The following is a 13,886-nucleotide window of genomic DNA, read 5'->3' as shown; positions in this document are numbered from 1 at the left end:
GCAATCTTCCTGCCTCAGCCTCCAGAGTAGCTGAAACTACAGGGGTATGCCACCACACCTGGCTAATCTTTACATTTCTTTTAGAGATGGGGTCTTGCTATGTTGCCCAGGCTTACACAATCTTTGTAAGTTCTCAGCCTTTTCATTTATTGCTGCAAAGTGGATTGACACATAAGGTTTTTTGTTTGTTTGTTTTGTTTTTTGTTTGTTTGGTTTTTTTTTTTGAGACAAGAGTCTTATTCTCTGTTGCCCAGGCTGGAGTGCAGTGGTGCAATCTCAGCTCACTGTAACCTCCGCCTCCCAGGTTCAAGCAATTCTTGTGCCTCAGCCACCCAAGTACCAGGGATTATGGGCACGTGCCACCACATCTGACTAATTTTTGTATTTTCAGTAGAGATGGGGTTTCGCCATGTTAGCCAGGCTGGTCTCGAACTCCTGACTTCAAGTGATCTGCCCACTTTGGCCTCCCAAAGTGCTGGGATTACAGGCGCGAGCCACTGCGCCCAGCCAGGATTATTCTCATCAATTTATCCTATGAGGTCTGGAGATAGATAAATTACCTTTTTATCTATTTTCTTTCCTTTTTCTATGTAAGGGTAAAGCTAGATCTCCTAGCTTTGTGTTTTTTGTTTTTTGTTTTTGTTTTTTGAGACAGAGTCTCACTTTGTTGCCCAGGCTGGAGTGCAATGGCGTGATCTCAGCTCACTACAACCTCCACCTCCTGGGTTCAAGCAATTATCCTGCCTCAGCCTCCCGAGCAGCTGGGATTACAGGTATGTGCCACCACACCCAGCTAATTTTTTGTATTTTTAGTAGAGATGGGATTTCACCATGTTGGCCATGTGGGTCTTGAACTCCTGAGCTCAGGTGATCCACCCTCCTCAGCCTCCCAAGTGCTAGGATTACAAGCATGAGCCACAGTGCCCAGCCCTCCTGGCTTTGTTGATCTTTGGATTTTGTGTTTAAACTCCCAGCGTGTCAAAGTCAAAGGGCTCTCATCAGGACGATATGCCTGAAATACAGAGGCAGAAGCTGATCTGGGAACCACAGAGAAATCAGTGGTAGAGCTGAGTCCAGGGCACTGAAAAGAGCTCTACTCTTACAGCTCCTTGTGACATTTATTTTCTTTCTTTTTTTTTTTTTTTTTTTTAAGAGACAGGGTCTCACTATGTTCCCCAGGCTGGTCTTTAACTCCTGGCTTCCAGTGATCCTCCCGCCACAGCCTCCCAAAATATTGGGATTACACACGTGAGCTACTATGTCCAGCCCTTGTAACCATTTCTGTGCCCCAATGGGTCTTTCAGTTAAAGCCTCAAAGTGTTTCTTCCTCATGCCAAAAACATCTGAATTCTGAGAGTCCAGGTAACTGGCATTGGTGGGGACATTTCTCCTTACAGCCCCACGTTCTGGGCTAAGATCTCTTTTGTGGGCTGCTCTGGCCATGACACCACCATGCAGGAGAGACCTCAGGACCCCGGTAGAGATGCTGAGGGAAGAGCCTGGGAGCCTGTGTGTGCATGCATGTGTGTACGTGTGTGTGTGTGTGTGTATGAGAGAGTGTGAATGGGGTGAAGAGATGCATATGTGCATGAATCCACATGTGTGGGTGGGTATGTGTGTGTTGTGCCCAAGTGTGTACATGTAAATCTGTGAGTGTACCTGTGTGAGCATTCCCTGGGCCCATGTATGAGCACAAGTGCATACACACATGAGCGTGCACAATCCCTATGTGCAGTATGTGACTAAATGGGCACAGGTATGAATGAGTGTGCCCACATGTGTGCACACAGGATGTGTGTGCATGCACCCATGTGTATAAGTTTTTGTGCGTGTGTGTCCAAGCACATACAGAGTATGCATGTGGGGGTGACCATGTGTGTACACATGGTGTGTGTGTCTACATGTCTTCATGTGCCATGTGACTGTGTGAGAACATATGAGATCATGCTTGGTGTGTACATGTGCACAGATCCACATGTGCATACAGGTGAACACAAGTGTATATGTGCCCACACATATGCCTCTGAGGTATGCATGTGTGTGTGCACCCACCTTCATGTGTAGTGGGTGACTGCATGTGTGTGGAAGAGTTAACACAGCAGGTGTGAGAATGGTCCCCTTCGAAAGGCCTGCTTGTGAGGTTGGCCCTTGGCCAGGGTCGGGGAACTTGATGGTAAACAGTTCCCTCTAGTGATATGAAACTTTTCCTGAATTATAAGAGGAGCTCACTGTGCATAGATTGTTTATACAAACAACATGCTTTATGTTGATTATCTGCTTTCCTTCTGGGAGTCTGGAATTTTGGTACATGCTAGGCACAGGGTGCCTATGTGACCAGCCCCCAATAAAAACCTTGGTCGTTGAGTCTCTGATGAACTTCCCTGGCAGACAACATTTTACACGTGTTCTCACAATTCGATGCAGGAGGAATTAAGTGAGTCTTGTGTGACTCCATGGGGAGAAAATCTTGATGCTCGCTCCTGGTTTCCTTTGGACTTCACCCCAGGCCCCTTTTTCTGATTTTGCTTTGTGTCATTTTGCCGTACTAAGTCTTAGCCATGAGTCCAGCTATATGCCAAGTCCTGGGAGTCACCCTAGCAAATCACTGAACCTGAGGGCAGTCTTGGGGACCCCCAACACACCATGTATGAGCGTGCTCAGGTGTGTGTGTATATACAGGGTGAGAACATGTGCGCCTGCATGTGTGTAATGGCCCTTGAATTATGTGTGGCTTAAGTGAGCCCAAGCATTTATATGTGTAGGTGCCCACACATGTACATATACCCTCATGTATAATGTGACTGTGTACACAGGGGGTGTGCATGTGTATGTACCCTGTACATATGGTATATGCATGTCCGGATGTGTGCCTATGAGGTATGCACATGCGTGCATGTGCCCACCTGTGTGTGTGCATAGGGGGCTTGTGTGTGGTATAGGACTGTGTGCAGGAGTATGAGTGTGCCTGTTTAGAATATGTGTACTTATGCCCTTGCATACACTTTTTTTGAGAGAAGAGTCTTACTCTGTCGCCTAGGCTGGAACACAGAGACACAATCTTGGCTCATTGCAACCTCCACCTCCCAGATTCAAGCAATTCTCATGCCTCAGCCTCCTGATGTAGCTGGGATGACAGGCGCCCCACCACATGTAGCTAATTTTTGTAATTTTAGTAGAGATGGTGTTTTGCCATGTTGGCCAGGCTGGTCTCAAACTCCTGGCCTCAAGTGATCCACCCGCCTCAGCCTCCCAAAGTGCTGGGATTACAGGCATGAATCACTGCACCCAGCCTTGCATGCACTTTTCTAGATCTTCTGCTGTGTCCATTGTCAGAGATGGACCTCAACACTGTGTGGGTAACTGGGCCTCTGGGAAACGCAGCTGTCTCTTCCCAGGTTTTCCATTTTAAAAACTCTGGTCCTTTTATTTTGCTAATTGGGAAATTTTGGGCTGATGAATAGGAAATGGCCCTGTGGCCCAGCCAGAGCCAGGATTCGGATACAGGAGAGAGGGTTTCTAGGGCAGCCAGAGGGTATGCCTGTAGAAAGGCAGCAATGAGCCTGTCCCCAGCTTCTGTTACAGGGTGACCTTGGACTAGCTTCCCAACCTCTCTGAGTCTAGGTCTCTTCATTTGAATTAATCCCAAATATCCCTACCTTACGGGGACAGCCAGAGTGGAACGGCTGGCAGACTCTCCCCACAAACACTATGGATTCAGACAGGACGGACTTCAAATTCAAACCCTGAGTGACCCAAGGCACCCCCATCACTTTCTGGCCTTGGTCCCAGCATCTGGAAAAGTGAGGCACCGCCCACCACAGAAGCTGCTGGGAAGATCAGACAGGCTAGGCTATCAGCGTCCACAGCTTGGGGCTGTTGGCTGAGGCAGGAGAATTGATTGAACCTGGGAGGCGGAGGTTGCAGTGAGCTGAGATTGCACCACTATATTCCAGCCTGGGCGACAGAGTGAGACTCCATCACACACACACAAAAATAATAATAATTTTTAAAATAAATAAATAAAATTTGCATTTGATGTTCCTTGACCTACCTATTGAGGAATATTGGAATGATGGACACTTTTTAGCGGTGGATGGGCTTAGATTCAAGTCTGGGCGCTGATGTAAACTTGCTATTTTGTGCGAGACTCCTGGCCTGTCTGAGCCTCAGTTTCCTCATCTGTAAAAGTAGGGGGTGACAATGGGCATCAAGAACCCAGCACACGGTAGGTTCAGACATTAGTCCCCTACTTTTTATCTGGCTCAATATAACCAGAGGGTCCAGCCTTGATTTTTACCCACAATTTGGCCACAGAAACCTGAATATCAGGCTCCCCTTCCCTTCTTGGTGCCACAGCCTGGCCCAGCCACACTGATGCAAGAACAAAGGCAGTCTCCGGTCTGAAGGTCCAAGCCCCACAGCAGGGAGTTCCTGCTCCCTGGTGGCCAGAGAAGGAACAGGTAGCCTAGTGTGGACCCCAGTGGCAGCCTGGTAGCCTCTGGCCTGGGGCTGGGCTTGATTTGGGGAAGTCACTAGAGCTGGGTCAACCTCTGCTCACTGCCCTATCCTGATGGCTGGGCCAAGAGCAAGTCTCTGCCACCCTAGGATGATAAGGGGCTTCTCAAGCCCCCAGCTAACACCTCCTGAGAAAAGCACAGCATGGCTGCTCAGACCACCAGCTGGTGCTCAGTTCCTTGAAGAAAGGACTCAGTTCAAGTCTAAAAGTTGTTGGGGGTGGGGGGGGTAGCATATACACATTTCTAGCTCAAGAATAACAGCAGAAGTGTGAACGACTCACCCAGCAGCATCTAGGAGATGTCAATGCAAAGCCAATCACACCAGCAATCACACACCAAGAACATGCTCCAAATACACAGGAGAGAGCTTATCCTGGGGCAAGGGAGGCAATCCCCCACCCCCAGCTCCATCACTAAGGCCTGTATGCCTGCACTCACTCAAGTTCCCTTCCCCAGCAGCAGCCATCCCCACGGGAGGCTGGGGTGAGCGAGCATGACCTCCAGGCAGCAGCTCCAACGACCTGACCTGCGTGGGCTGAGCCCCTCCTACCTCTCTGAAGCTCTGTCCTTCCCAAGGGCTCCTTAACCCCAGGGCAGGAATGGCCCAGCTACCAGAAGGCCACACAACACACCCTCTCCTCTCATCCCCAAACCCATCACATCCTGAGAGATCCAGAGACCAGCCTTGTCACACAGCCCTGTCACACAGCTGTCAGGGCTGCGCTAGGCCAGGGCTCAGGAGTAGCTCAGTCATTCACCAGCAGCTCCACTCCAGGGGCTTCTCAGTAAATGGTCAGTAATGTGTTAGCTTTCTCCACACTGGGTCCCCCAGCAACCTCTCCCCCTACACCCAACACATATACTTACTTCCTGATTTTCAGGCCCTCTTCATTGTCGGGGAGAAAAAATTCGAAAGATTTGTAGGTCTTGACCATGTCCCGGCGATACTGGCCAACATTGAACTCTGGCGGGAAGGAGAGGCTCAGCTTTCACAGCAACAGCAACCCCTACCAACCCTGACCTTGACCCAACCCCAGGCCAAATAATAGAGAATAGGCCTTCTCTATTCTCTGCGTCATGCCCCACAAAGCTCCCCTTAGACAGCTGGGGCTAAGCCTCACCCCGAGTGGGCACACCAATCCAGTTCAGGTATCGAGTCAGCTTCTTGGAGATGTAGGTCTTGCCCCTGGCGGGCAGGCCCACCATGACAATAAGCGTTGGGCAGTTGGTCATGCACACTAAAAGGCAAGCAGCACAGTGTCAGATGAGGGCTGGGACCCTCCCAGCGCACCCCTCCCTCTCAGCCTGTGGTCTCTCAGCCTCAGGGCATGGGACTGGCACCAGACGTATCTTCTTGGCTTCCTAGCATCCCCACACAGCTCCCAGAGTGGCCCCAGATGCTGGTTTCAAGCCACCGTTGGCATGTCCCCCTTCCCCAGGCTGGGCTCTGGCAGACACAATGGGATCTCTCCAGCCCTTTTCATCCTGATATGCACCACCAGGTATAAAGTCAACGGAACTTGCCACTGGCTAAACATGGCTAGGGGGGTCCCCACCGCATGAAGGACAGGACCAAAATCCAGCAGGGTAATCAACACCCTGCCTCTGTCATCCAGGAATCCATACCCTAACCTTTTTACATCTCTCCCACCCCATCCATCACTCAGTGCTCCCAGAACACATAGCCCCACCGCATGCCCTCCCCGTGGTGAACTTCTTTTCATCATACGAAGCCCAGCTCAAAAGTCACTTCCTCAACGAGTCCTTTCCCCAAGGCATCTCCATGGCCACCGGGAACACCCCTCACCCTCAATCCTGGTCACCTCACTAATGACACTCTTCTCTCTAGACTGATCACTTACAGCAGAAGAAGCCCTGTGGTATCTGAGCCCTTTAGGACCCTGGGGCCTGACATAGCGTTGGTGCTTGGGAACTGTGGGCAGGATCAGGGAGGGAGGCATCTAGAAGTCTCTCAGGGTAAGGACCACAAGGGGTTGAGACCAGAGACCCAGACTGATGCCCACAAGGACAGTCCCTCTGATAGTCCACCCACCACCATCCATGTGCCACAGGTCAGTGTGCCAGCCAGAGAAGATGCCAGGCCAGAGGCATGGAAGGATCTGAATACAGCCCCCTATATCCCCAGCTGGCTAGAATAGATACCAAGGCAGAAGAACTGCCAGCTTCATCTCATGGGACCCAGCTCGGTTTTCTTTTTTTTTTTTTTTTTTTGAGACGGAGTGTCACTCTGTCGCCCAGGCTGGAGGGCAGTGGTGCGATCTTAGCTCACTGCAACTTCCACCTCCCAGGTTCAAGCGATTCTCCTGCCTCAGCCTCCCGAGTATCTGGGATTACAGGCACCCGCCACCATACCTGGCTAATTTTTGTATTTTCAGTAGAGACGGAGTTTCGGCATGTTGGTCAGGCTGGTCTCAAAACTCCTGACCTCAGGTGATCCGTCCGCCTGGGCCTCCCAAAGTGCTGGGATTACAGGCGTGGGCCATCACCCCCTGCCTTCTTTTTTTTTTTTTGAGACGGAGTCTCGCTCTGTCGCCCTTGCCCAGGCTGGAGCGCTGGAGTACAGTGGTACCCAGCTCACTGCAACCTCTGCCTCCTGGGTTCAAGCAATTCTCGTGCCTCAGCCTCTCAAGTAGCTGGGATTACAAGCACATGCCACCACACCTGGCTAATTTTTGTATTTTCAGTAGAGACAGGATTTCATTATGTTGGTCAGGCTGGTCTCAAATTCCTGACCTCAGGTGATCTGCCTGCCTCATCCTCCCAAAGTACTAGGATTACAGGCGTGAGCCCAGCCCTCAGCTCAGTTTCCAATGCCATCAAACACGGTCTCATGTCAGAAGCCTCAGGAAGCTTCCTTTTCCTCATCCTTAGGACCTGGGTCAGGTAAAACCACAGCAGACAGGCAGAGGAGCAGATGTGGGGACCTGTCACTGCCCCTCTTCTTGGTTCTGCAAGTGCCTTCACCTGGTTGCCTAGACAGACTGTCCCCACCAACAAGTTGTTTCCCTCAGAGCACAGAGGCCCCAGAAGCACTTCCGCGGGGGGTCAGGAGTCAGGCCTGGGTTGCCATCTTGAGTCTGACACTCATTGGGAACTCTGAGCCTCGGTGTCCCCAGCTGTAAAATGGCGCAATCATCCCTCAGAGAAGCCTAGTGCTATCCAAGAGCCTGGGCACGTCTGGGAGGCTGTGCCCTCTGTCCTACCCTGGCAGATACTGAGCTAAAGCCATAGGTGTACCTCAGCATCGACTGCCCTTGGGACTCAGGGCATGGAGGCGGTGGCCTGGCCCCAGGCAGGCCCTGCAGAGAAACAAAGGGCCTTGCTTGCCAGTGGGGGCTCCATCACTCCTGTGCATGCCCCTTGTTTAAAGGTGACCCAAACGGTGAGCCTCAGGGGCAGGAAGGAGGAGACCCCATGAAACAGGCTGACTGAGTGAGAGTGAAGAAACGTGCAGAGAACTCTCAGTATTAGCTAAGGTGAGAGGAAAACAAGTTAGGCAAGGCCTTGCCTCCTCAGGGCCGGTGGACAGCTGAGGCCCGCATTGTTGGCATAGTTCCCAGCCAGGTGGCCAGGCTCTCAAGCAACCAAGGGCAGTGCAACAGCTGCTAAGCAGGAGGAAATCCTGCATCTACCCTGCTCCCGCTGATGGGGCCACCCCCCCAACTGCTCCTTCAGGGACTCCCACAACCTCAGGACTGGGGATCTGCACTCCCTCTCCACATCTCCTATTTTCCCAGAGACAGCTCCAGCCTCCTCCCAAGGCATTTGGTGACATTTCCCTTCCCCCCTTCCACCCACATGCACAGCACAAGGTGGGCAGGCAGGGCAGCAAATCAGGCCTGGGTGCAAAACAAGGCAATAAATTACCTATCTCCTCTGCTCCCCAAGATAAGCTCCCAAGGAAATGACCCAAAAGAAAACCAAAGTTCAAGTGTATCACAACAGCTCTGCTTACCATAGCAAAACACTGGGAAATTCCAGCCATGAGAAATTGCCAACTGAGGCACAACAAGGAGGGAACACATTGCAGCCCTTGAAACAGAGCACGTGGACTAAGCGGGCTGGGTGCGCGGCTGCACCTGTGGCTCTGAGCCCACAGGACCCTGACACCGAGCAAACAGGACAGCAGAACACACTGTTTATAGCTGGGCGTGATGGCACATGCCTGTAATCCCAGCACTTTGGGAGGCCGAGGCGGGCAGATCACCTGAGGTCAGGAGTTCGAGACCAGCTTGGCCAACATGGCGAAACCCAGTCTCTACTAAAAATACAAAAATTAGCCGGGTGTGGTGCTGCACACCAGTAATCCCAGCTACTCGGGAGGCTGAGACAGGAGAATTGCTTTAACACAGGAGGCAGAGGTTGCAGTGAGCCAAGATTGTGCCACTGCACTCCAGCCTGGGGGACAAAGTGAGACTGTCTCCAAAAAAAAAAAGAACACACTGTTTATAACATTGAGCATGTGCGGAAGGAAATGTGAAGACATGTCGGCCCAACTTCCCTCATGGGTTCCTTTCCTGTAAATTCGCTGCAGGCCCCATGAGCTCTAGGAGCGAAGGGGCCCAAGGGGCCTCAGACATGCCTGGCAACGGGTAGTATCTATGTTCCGTTACTTCTACCCGAGGAGCAGCCACAAGTCCCTGGAGGGGGTGCCAGAATTGACTCCTGAACTGCAACTGCTCTCACCTCCTTAGGCCAGGCTGGGGAAGGAAGAGCTCTTTAAAATAAAGTAATGTGCCATGGAGGCCCTGTTCAGAGGGGACTGAAAGTCATCTCTCCTGTTGCCCTGTGCACACACCAGTCATGTCCTTACCCAGGAAGAGTCTTGCCACCTTTCAGCTGAGAAAAGCCATCAAACACCGTCCTTTCTGCAGTCCTTCCTGAGTCAGCTCTTGCCCCACCTGCCCCCAGAGTTCCTCCAGGTCTGAGCTTGGAGGCCAATGATGGGAAAGGTAAAAGCCTCCCAGCCCTCAGGTGTGGCTTCAAATTTTATCAAGTGGGGGTGTGCCTGTGGGAGTGGAGGAGGCACAGTACATCCCTCAGTCCACCGGCCCCTAGTGCCCTGAGGATCTGGGGACTAGACTCCAGAGAAAACCCAGTACAAAGCACAGACCAGCAGTGGGTCCTGCTTCTTCCTCCTCACAAAGCCCTGGGACCAAATCCGCTTCCAGCCCCACCCACGCCTTCCGGGTCCAGACTGTCCTTGCAGTCACTCAACCTACAAGTCTACTATGCAAAGGGTAAAATGTTGCCCAAATGTAGGCACTGGGAGCTAGAGGTGCTGCATGGGCAGGTTCCATGTTCCTTCACTGCTTACCCACTCCCTGCTGTGAACCCTGAGGCCCAAATCCCCACACAACCTGCAGGTCTCATCTTTGGCCTCTCAGGTGCTACCTCCTCCTCCAGGAAAAAGTGCGGACCTAGAACCCAGCCTACCCCAACACCCTGAGACACTGTGATGGCACGAGCCCCTCAGCTCAGGCCAGAGCCACATTTCAGTTCCACACTTAGAGCCTGGAGAAATACAGGTCCTGCCTCAGGAGCTATGAGACCTTCCCATTGGGCCTCAGCTTCCTCTCACCTGTAACGGGGGGTTGGCTTGGAGCTGATGCATCAATCCCTGACTCAGACATAGTGAGAAGCAAAGAAAGAATGGTAGTAATGACAGAATACCCTGCCTCCGCTTATTGAGGACCTACTCCTTAAAGGCTCACAGACTTGGCTGGGCATGGCAGCTCATGCCTGTAATCCCAACACTTTTGGGAGGCCAAGGGGGGCAGATCATTAGAGATAAGGAATTCAAGACCAGCCTGGCCAACATGGTGAAACTCCATCTCTACTAAAAATACAAAATTAGCCGGCCATGGTGGCGCATGCCTGTAATCCCAGCAACTTGGAAGGCTGAGGCAGGAGAATTGCTTGAATGCAGGAGGCAGAGGTTGCAGTGAGCTGAGATAGGACCACTGCACTACAACCTGGGCAACAAGAGTGAAACTCCGTCTCAAAAAAAAAACAAAAAAGTCCAGGTCCTCACTCCTTTCCTCTATGTAGTAATAGCAGCCACCCCCTAAGTCAGGACCACACAGCCCTAATAACACAGACTGGCTCAGCCTCCCCACCTCCAGAAGAGTCTCAAAGGAGGGGTGGCCATAGCCCTCAGGACTGAGTGTGCATTGTAGACAGCCACAGCCCCACCAGGACCTACATCACAATCAAAGCCATGAGTTACCACCACTTGGTCTGGTCAGAAACATGGCCCTCCCCTACCAGGACTCACAGTGTGGCCAGAAATACACACACCCTTCCCCCAGGACTCATATCATGATCAAAGCCATGGCCCCAGGCTGCTGCAGCAGGATGAACACAAAGAACTCTCCCCTTGCTTATCATACATAAGCAGAGGCAGGATCACACGGAGACCCAGGCATGTCACTCAATCTCCTGATCTCCATTTCACTGTCTGTTAAACTAGATGTTCTCTGAGGTCCTGGACAAGCTGTAAATTCATTACAATGTTTCAGTTACTCCTAAAACAAATCTTTCTTTTTCCTGGTAATAAAAAAGTTGCAGGCCAGGACCCACGCCTGTAATCTCAACACTTCCGAAGGCCGAGGCCAGAGGATCCACTTGAAGCAATGAGTTGGAGACCAGCCCAGACAACATAGCAAGACCCTGTCTCTACAAAAAAAAGAAAAAAAAAAAAAAAAAGCTGGGTGTGGTGGCACACCTATAATCCCAGCTAATCGGGAGGTTGAGGTGGGAGGATTGCTTGAGCCCAGAAGGTCGTGGCTGGAGTGAACTATGATCCCGCCACTGCACTTGCTCCAGCTTGGGCCACTGAGCGAGACTCATCTCTTAAAAAAAAAAAAACAAAAAACTGCCATCTCATTTAAGGACAGGCAGAAACTCAAGGAAGCAGTTTAAACACCTGGGACCCTAGGAGAGGTGAGCCCCTTAACAATTCCATGAATTTCAGAATTCTCCTAGCTGTTTCACTCTCCAGTTTTACTGTACACCCATGACCCCAGGTGGATACTTACATGTCCCGGGACACAGACACAGGCCCACATGGCATACTTTTCTGTCTCTATCCTGAGCACATCTGTGCTGAAACTCCTGCCCAAGCTCAGCTTTAAGGCTAAGAGGCACCCTTCCTCCTGTTGGAAAACTAGCCCACCTTTGAAAGTTCTGGGCTCAGAGAGGCCAAGTAATTCACCTAGGGCCACACAGCTCAGTTCCAGTCCAACAACCCGGCCCACACTCCTTGGCCAGGAGAGAGGGAAGGGCCTGGGGTGCCCACAGGGTCCTCCCCAGGCTGGGGGCGATGGGGATTGGAGTGGGAAGCGAGGGGGCCAGAGCCCTCCCCGAGGTGATGGTGGCCAGACCTAGCCACCGCCAAGCCGATATGCCCCCACACACCTGTCCCCGCCCCCTGCTCTGCCACACCTATCTCTGGCCCACCACTGTCACGACCGCCTCACCTGTCCCCAGCAGCCTCCCCAGTCACGACACCCTCACCTGTCCCCGGTTCCCCATCTGTCTCCCGCCCCTTCTCCATGCGAGACCCCCGCCCAGGCCGCCCTACCCACCCATCCCGGTGCACCTCCCACCCCCTCCCGGAGGACCCCGCCTCACCACCGCGCTGGCAAGCGTGCAGAGCGGGCCGCCCATTGCTGTATGGCATCCAGATCTTCTTCAGGGGGTTCTGTGTCAATTCCCGTGGGGACGCCATCCCGGGGCCGAGATGAGTCGGACTGCGCCGCTTCCAACCCAGCAGCCGGGCCACCTCGGGCCACCCGAGGTCCCGCCCCTTGGGCCCCGCCCCTCCTCAAGCCGCGACGGCCCATGTCTATCTTCCCGCAGGCCCCGCCCCAGAATGAGTAGGCTCCGCCCCAGCTGAAAAGTGCCCGGCCTCCGACCACGCATGCCCAACTCACCTACCCGCCCGTTTTGGAACAAGTGGGCCCAGTTCTTCAGGCCAGGATCGAGAATGCGCATGCTCAACTCCGGATTGTACTGGCCCCGCCCCAGTTCAAGGCCCGGATTGTGCAGGCCCGCCCCGGATGCGCAAACTCAGCGCTCCCAACCTGCCCGCGCTGATTTGCATAGGCCCCACCTACGGGCTCCGCCCTGGCGCTGCATCCCTGAGCGGCGGCACGCGTGAATTCTGCTACCTCCTTGCTAGGGAGCCCAGGGCCCCCAGGAGGGAGGGGATTTCATGCAGTGGGACGAGGCCTACGTGACCCGCACGGCCAGGTTGGTCAGAGCCGACAGGGGCCAGTAGGCCTGCAGTCCCAGCCGTCAACTCCGCTGCGCCCTCCTGCCCCCTGCTCGGGGTCCCCCTTGACTGCTCCGAGTCCCGGGACTCTTCCGTCGTCCATAGAAGCATGCTCAACCACGCTGGAAAAGGTCTTTTACCTCATGGATAGAGACTCAAGACACATTTCAGTATTGTTCCTCTTTCTCTCTTTGCCTTGGCTGCTGGTAGCAAATGCGTGGGACTTTTTTTTTTTGAGACGGAGTTTCGCTCCTATTGCCCAGGCTGGAGTGCAATGGCGCTATCTTGGCTCACTGCAACCTCCGCCTCCCGAGTTCAAGGGATGCTCCTGCCTCAGGTTCCCAAGTAGCTGGGATTACAGGCGCCCACCACCACGCCCTGTTAATTTTTGTATTTTTAGTAGAGACAGGGTTTCACCACGTTGGCCAGGCTGGTCTCGAACTCCTAACCTCAGGTGATACGCCCTCCTCAGCCTCTCAAAGTGCTGGGATTACAGGCGTGAGCCACCGCGCCCGGCCGTGCGTGTCACTTAGTAACCAAGTACTTTGGGTACTCACTAAGCCCTGGCAGTATCTTAATTGTCTTTCCAGAATTTCACTTTTTACAATTTTTTTTTGTTGTTTTTTAGTATTTCGGTTTTTTTCCAACTAAAGTTTTACATATTTTTTGAAAATAATATGTTAATAACGTTTTCTCTTCATCAGGAAAATGGGATGTGCACACTGTCTTACAGTATTACAGTATAAATTAAATATGTCAATCTCTAAGAAATTCATTTTAAAATACGTTATGGTTGCCTTTTACTATATTTGTGTCTCCCTCTTGTCTTTGAAAATGCACTGGGGACAAGGAACAGGGGAGAGATCCAGAAGTTCGTAAACCCCTGGCTCACTTTCTTGTTTGGCCGCCACCGGACTCCTGCAGGCTCCCGCCTCCTCGGGATCCCCAGCCCCGCCTCTCCAAGCTTTATACACTCTGTGCCCCAGCCCCCACCAACACGGCTTCAACCTGAGCCACACTGCCCTCTAGCGATGTCGTCCACAACACCCCTGGCAGGTGCCCTGCATCCT

At 52.6% G+C, this 13,886-nt stretch overlaps 1 protein-coding gene across 5 annotated transcripts in view; it reads right to left on the bottom strand.

Annotated features, from left to right (window-relative positions):
• The window catches only part of PFKFB4 (6-phosphofructo-2-kinase/fructose-2,6-biphosphatase 4), a 38,063-nt gene extending 25,690 nt beyond the window's left edge, over window positions 1–12,373 (bottom strand). For 2 of the 5 annotated variants that reach the window (XM_054481764.2, XM_054481765.2), the window contains exons 1-3: window positions 12,174–12,373; window positions 5,639–5,755; window positions 5,385–5,481 (exon numbers count right to left, since the gene is read on the bottom strand). In XM_054481764.2, coding sequence (XP_054337739.1) covers window positions 5,385–5,481; window positions 5,639–5,755; window positions 12,174–12,270 — 311 coding nt within the window. In that variant the 5' untranslated portion in view covers window positions 12,271–12,373. Of the gene's footprint in view, window positions 1–4,051; window positions 4,180–5,384; window positions 5,482–5,638; window positions 5,756–12,173 lie in introns of those variants that run through there. The other 3 variants (XM_054481766.2, XM_054481768.2, XM_054481767.2) reach the window with 2 other exon arrangements.
• Window positions 12,374–13,886: the final 1,513 nt, after the last annotated feature.

The sequence above is a fragment of the Pongo pygmaeus genome, chromosome 2, assembly GCF_028885625.2.
Source record: "Pongo pygmaeus isolate AG05252 chromosome 2, NHGRI_mPonPyg2-v2.0_pri, whole genome shotgun sequence".
Taxonomy (NCBI): domain Eukaryota; kingdom Metazoa; phylum Chordata; class Mammalia; order Primates; family Hominidae; genus Pongo; species Pongo pygmaeus.
The sequence above is the reverse complement of the archived record's forward strand: the minus strand, read 5'-3'. Positions and strand labels throughout refer to the sequence as shown.